The sequence below is a fragment of the Octodon degus genome, unplaced genomic scaffold (genome assembly GCF_000260255.1).
Source record: "Octodon degus isolate 3935 unplaced genomic scaffold, OctDeg1.0 scaffold00163, whole genome shotgun sequence".
In the NCBI taxonomy this organism is placed as follows: Eukaryota; Metazoa; Chordata; class Mammalia; order Rodentia; family Octodontidae; genus Octodon; species Octodon degus.
In genome coordinates this window covers 43,494-48,480 of record NW_004524739.1, presented here as the reverse complement: position 1 = coordinate 48,480, position 4,987 = coordinate 43,494, and the positions used below count along the sequence as shown (strand labels likewise).

General features: G+C 56.3%; 1 protein-coding gene across 2 annotated transcripts; it reads right to left on the bottom strand.

The window, feature by feature from the left end:
• Positions 1-361: 361 nt before the first annotated feature.
• Fam110d (family with sequence similarity 110 member D) lies at positions 362-3,605 on the bottom strand. Of its 2 annotated transcripts, none has more exons than XM_023703102.1 (2): positions 3,507-3,605; positions 362-1,774 (listed from the first exon to the last, which is right to left on the bottom strand). In XM_023703102.1, the coding sequence occupies exon 2, from the start codon at positions 1,684-1,686 to the stop codon at positions 868-870; it is 819 nt and encodes a 272-aa protein (XP_023558870.1). In that variant the 5' UTR covers positions 1,687-1,774; positions 3,507-3,605; the 3' UTR covers positions 362-867. The 2 variants fall into 2 exon arrangements, with proteins under 2 accessions (XP_023558870.1, XP_004642891.1); XM_004642834.3 differs by lacking the exon at positions 3,507-3,605 and adding an exon at positions 2,081-2,542.
• Positions 3,606-4,987: the final 1,382 nt, after the last annotated feature.

Genomic DNA, 4,987 nt, shown 5'->3' with positions numbered 1-4,987 from the left:
GAGGCGCCGACTTGTAAGGAAAACGGGCTGCTTTATGTATTTATGTATCCTCCAAGGAAAGGGAGACAGTAGCAAGATGGGAGGTTTCCAGCTGGAAAAATCCTGAACCTTTCTTTTAGTGACCTCAATTTCCGATCCTCCACGCCTCAAGCCTTCATACCTACTGACCACAAGGGAGCAGCAAAGCTCCGGGACAGGAGCCATTGAGAGGCCGGTGGACGCCGGATTCGGGCCAGACCCCTCCCTAGGTGTCCCCGAACGCTCTATTCAGTTTTTGGGTCCAGTTTGAATCGACCTGAGGACCAGTGGCAGAAAGGATCACAGCAGTGTTAGGATCACAGCAGTGCTAGTACTAAATCTGTAGTGGTTAAAGCAGCCATTCTTTATTGAGCACATTCCAGGCATATTGCCACGGGTATTACAATCATTTCAAAACATTTTAATTTACTATCCTGTCCCCTCGTTAATCACTGAGAGGTGCAACTTTGGTCCAGAGAGGCTGAGTACGTTGCCCAGGGTTTCTGCCTCAGACCCACACGCTTACCCTCCCAAACCTATTCGTCGCCCCCTTCCTCAACATCTACCCCACCCCACCCCAAACCAAAAGCATGGCCCATTTAATAACGTTTTAGCTTTATTCAGTAGGTTTGCGCATCTGTCACTTTAATCACCGTTCCCCGGCCCGTTCTCCGCAGGGGTCGCGAGGCCACTCCGTCCCTCTCTGCTGCCAGCGCTGGGAGGGACTGCGGGCTCCCAGGGTCCTACCTTCCCAAGGTTTGGAGAGGGCCACGGAGACCCGGAGGAAGGGCTTCCCCAAAGCGCGGTGCGCTGGTCCAGCCCCGCGCTCGAACGGTCCGGCAGGCGCGGTCACACCTCGGATTCGCGCGGCGGGCCGCGGGCGCGCTGGCAGCCGTACAGCCACTGGATGACGCGCGCGTTGCGCTCCACCACCGACACCGAGGGCCGCCCGTCCCGGGCAGAGCCGGCCGCCTCCGAGCAGGCGCCGCCAGCGGCCGCACTGTCCGGGCTGCCCGCACCGCCCTCGCTGGAGGTCCAGTCGCTAGTGTCTCCGGAGCCAGGCGGCGGCGAAGTTCCGGCCTTGGGGCTGGCGTCGGCGCCCCAGCTCTGCGGAGAGAAGCGCTCGGCGCCCAGCACCTCCACCAGCGCGCGCTCCAGGCCGCAGTAGTTGAAGAAGCGCTCCTTCTCGGACAGAGGCAGCGAGCACGTGGGGCACAGCGGCCGTTTGCCTGCAGTCTCGGGGACATCTTGGGGCGCCGCCCAAGCCCCAGGAGCTCCAGGTCGCTCCGTTGGGCCGGGGCTGCTCGGAGTAGTGTCCCGGGAGGCGCCCAGGAAGAGGCGGCGCACCAGCCCCTGGCCCTTGGCGTTCTCTTTGTTCACCGAAGCCTTGCAGTCCCGCTTCTGGCGGTAGAAGATGAGGGAGTCTGGCCTTGGTTGCCGCCTGCCGCTGCCCCGGCGGGCGGGTCCGGGCGTCCTGGGCGTTGCAGGGGGACCCAGCTCATTGCACACGTGCGGGGTGAGTGGTCCCGGGGTTCCCCGCAGAGCTGGCTCCTGGCGCCGCACTATCACCTGGTGTGTCTTGACGTACTTGGCTTTGTCAGCTTCCAGCCTCTCCACGGCGCTGGGGGTCCGTCCCCTGGATGGGGTGGAGGGAGAGGCCAGGAGCATCTTAGAGATGGACAGGATCGTGCCCCATAAACCGCTGGAGGTGCACTTAGGGAGTAGCCGCGAGCAATTGGCTGAAATTTCCTGAGAGCTGCAAAGAGAGGAATGGTTGGGAGATGTCCCTGCCCCTCTCAGGCATTCCTGGATATGGTATCAGCTAAGCACCCAGCCCCCATCTGTGTCAGCCAGGTCCATGACCAAGGAGGAGAGGTTCAGGCCATGCCTTCCCTTGTCCGTGAAAGGCATATATGGATGAGAAACATAGCCAGCCCTTTGTGGGTGCCCCAGTTTAGCCACAGGGCCATGCAAAGAGATGTTCACAAGCAGGACACTTGGAAAAGGAAGTGGGGCTGGTCCCAGCCCAGTTCCCAAAAGTAGTTTTAACCGGAAAAAATACCTCTTCCTAACCGAGCAGCTCCAAGCCCAAGACTATGAGTCTCCAGAGCCACAGGCTGGTCCAGCTGGCCCACCCTTCCTGCCCCAAGTCCGAGGTCAGGGCTATAACCACAGGGTAAGCCTCCAGTAATTGTAGCCACTGTCCCGCCCAGGTCTAGCGGGGCCATCCAGGAAGGAGATGGAGGTGGTCCCCAGGTCATGACAGCCAGTTCCTGCCAGCTACTCAGTGCCCTAGCCAAGGAGATTCCAGAAAACCAAGCTATAAACATCACCTTGTCTAGTCCTTGCATTTCCATGTCATTGACCAGGAACTGGCCCGGAGAGAAGGGCACTTGGTGGGCCCTTTCTGAGAATTAGGAATCTGGACAGGAACCCAAGGCTTTCTCCTTCTGGTCCAGAGCTAGCTCGGCATGGATCCCTCACAGGCCTATCAGGACTTCCCTCCAGTATTTTGCTTCTGTTTCTGCTACCGTAAAACCAAGTAATTACTGTTAGAGAGATGAGCCTGGAAGTTCTTTCCCAATAACCTGCATGCCCAGAAAGCTGCCCTCCGGCTCCCTGCTCCCGTCTCATCCTGAGACCTCTGACCCTTCTCCCTCTCTCCTACCTCCCTGGTGCTGGGGAAAGGGGCAAAGAGGGGCTGTAAATCAAGAGCTGACAGTTTTCTTGGCAGTTAAAAGAATGGGCCACCCACAAGGCTCAGCACATCCCTCCCCACCTCTGTCCCCTTATTCCCCCCATCCCCCAGCAGCTAAGAGGGTCACATTAGTTCTGGGAACTGAAGGAAACTTGGATCTGGAGGCAACAAAGGAACAGACTAGCCCAGGGTGTGTGTGTGTGTGTGTGTGTGTGTGTGTGTGTGTGTGTGTGTGTTGTGTCTCTCCCAGGCCTTGGGACAGGCAGACACCCTGCCAACCCAACCACCAGGCCCAACCTGGAGCTTTTCTCACACCTCCCCCACCATCTAGTTCACAGTGAGTCTGCTCAAAGGTGAGTGGAGCCCAGCCAGGAAGGACAGCCTGGCAGTGTCCCCTGCTCTTCTCCCAAGAACTGTACTGAGCAGTGGATATGGTTCCAAGGTCCCAGGAGGGAAGTGTGCTTGTCTGACCTCATGGGTCCTCTGCCCAACCCCCCAGCCCTGAGTGAGGAGGCTATAAAAAGTCCCTAAACATAAGGACCAAAATAAGCTGCTGCTTCTGTCTCATCCCTGCCTCTGGGCAGACTAATGCTAGACCACAGGCGGGCTCACCCTAGAAGCCTGGTGGCAGTCCCTGTCCCCTTCTTTCTTTTGCCTATCTTCTCCCAGTCCTGTCCCAACACCGCTGAGGCTTAGGTTCAGGTCATTGGATGGCTTCTATGTCAGTGGCCTGGGGCTAGGAGGCCCCTGGGTGCCCCCTACCCAGCACTGGGCACTGGTTTGCACTTACCTCTGGGTGGGGAGGCTGAATTGCAGGGGTCCCTGGGCAGGTCCAGACTGAGGGCAGGAGGGACAGCAGGGACCAGAAGTAACTTTGGTGGCAGCCAAACCTCACTCTCCACAGGAAAAGCTGAGACAGCCTCCACCCCCACCTCCCCAGATTAACCCTTCCGGACCCAGAACTGGCCTCAGTTAACTCCTGGACTGAAGTTCAGTGGGAGGACCTGGAGCTGGGTCCAGCTCCTTTAGATTACAGAGGCTCACAGGTCCTGCCAGATTAAATGGTTTTCTGTGGAGGCATTGTGAATTTGGGGGCAAAGCTGGGCTCCAAGCAATGTCTCCTGTCCCCTGGGTTTCCTTGAGGCCTGGGGGTGGGGTTGAGGAGGCTCTACAGAGCCCTAGCAGACGCTGTGACTATGAGCTGGAAGGCAGAGCACGGAGCAGGGCTCTAGCCCACTTGCTTTAATCCCTCTGTGGCAGGTTTAGGCCTGGCCTGGCCTGGCTTTTTGGTGATATAGCAAAGCCTGCTCTTCCCTAGGGGTGAGTCCAAGCACCCAAAGCCCTAGGTTGGAGCCCTGGTGCTGCAGATAGGGGGGTGAGCCTGTCCAAACAAAACCCAACCTTTGTGTAGGGTTCCCTGATGGCAAGTGGGCCTGCTGGCTGGGAAGAGGGTGATGAGGGAGGTTTCTGGGCCCAAACCTCAATCCTTTGGCCTCCTTCCTCCTCTTACCACACATGGGGACTCCTAGAGTGAGGACAGTCTCTTCTGGGAGGATTTTCATCTCCAGGAGAAGCCTTACCCCACAGGTGAGCTCCCCCACCTGCCCGAAGTTACATGGCTTCCAGTATCCAAGATGTAAACCCAGGGCTCCTCCCAAGGGGTCTCTAGCTACTCACTTGGCTCAAGTCCTCTCCCACTTCTAGCACTTTTTAATGCTTTCCCAGCATGGTCACTTCTGTGTTCTCAGATTTCCTTTGGCCTTTGGCCTTCCGGTGTGGATCTGGGCAAAGCAGGGATAATAGCTCCACTCCATGGGCAAGGAAATGGACAGAGACAGGAGACCCCAGAGCCCACTTCTAAAATCTTTTTTTTTTTTTTTTTTTGCCTGTCAGCAAGGTAATGACTGTGACAACCCAAAGGCCATCTGCTAAGACATTGTTACCTTACCTAGTATAAGAGAGACTTTTTTTGAGGCAAAGTCTATGTAGTTTAAGGCTGGCTTTAAACTCACTATGTAGCCGAGGCTGGCCTCAAACTCAAACTCAGAGCCATCCTCCTGCTTCAGCCTTCCAAGTGCTGGAATTATAAGCATGTGCAACCACATCTGACTTTTTTTTTTTTTTTGTCTTGTTTTTGTCCATGGTGGTGCTATATTATTCCAGCACTTTACAAGAAGTTTTCAGGCACATTGTCAAAATTAATCTTAATATTAAAAAAAATTAATCCTGATGACAATCTTTGAGGAGGAGGCAGAGGAAGAGGAGGAGGTT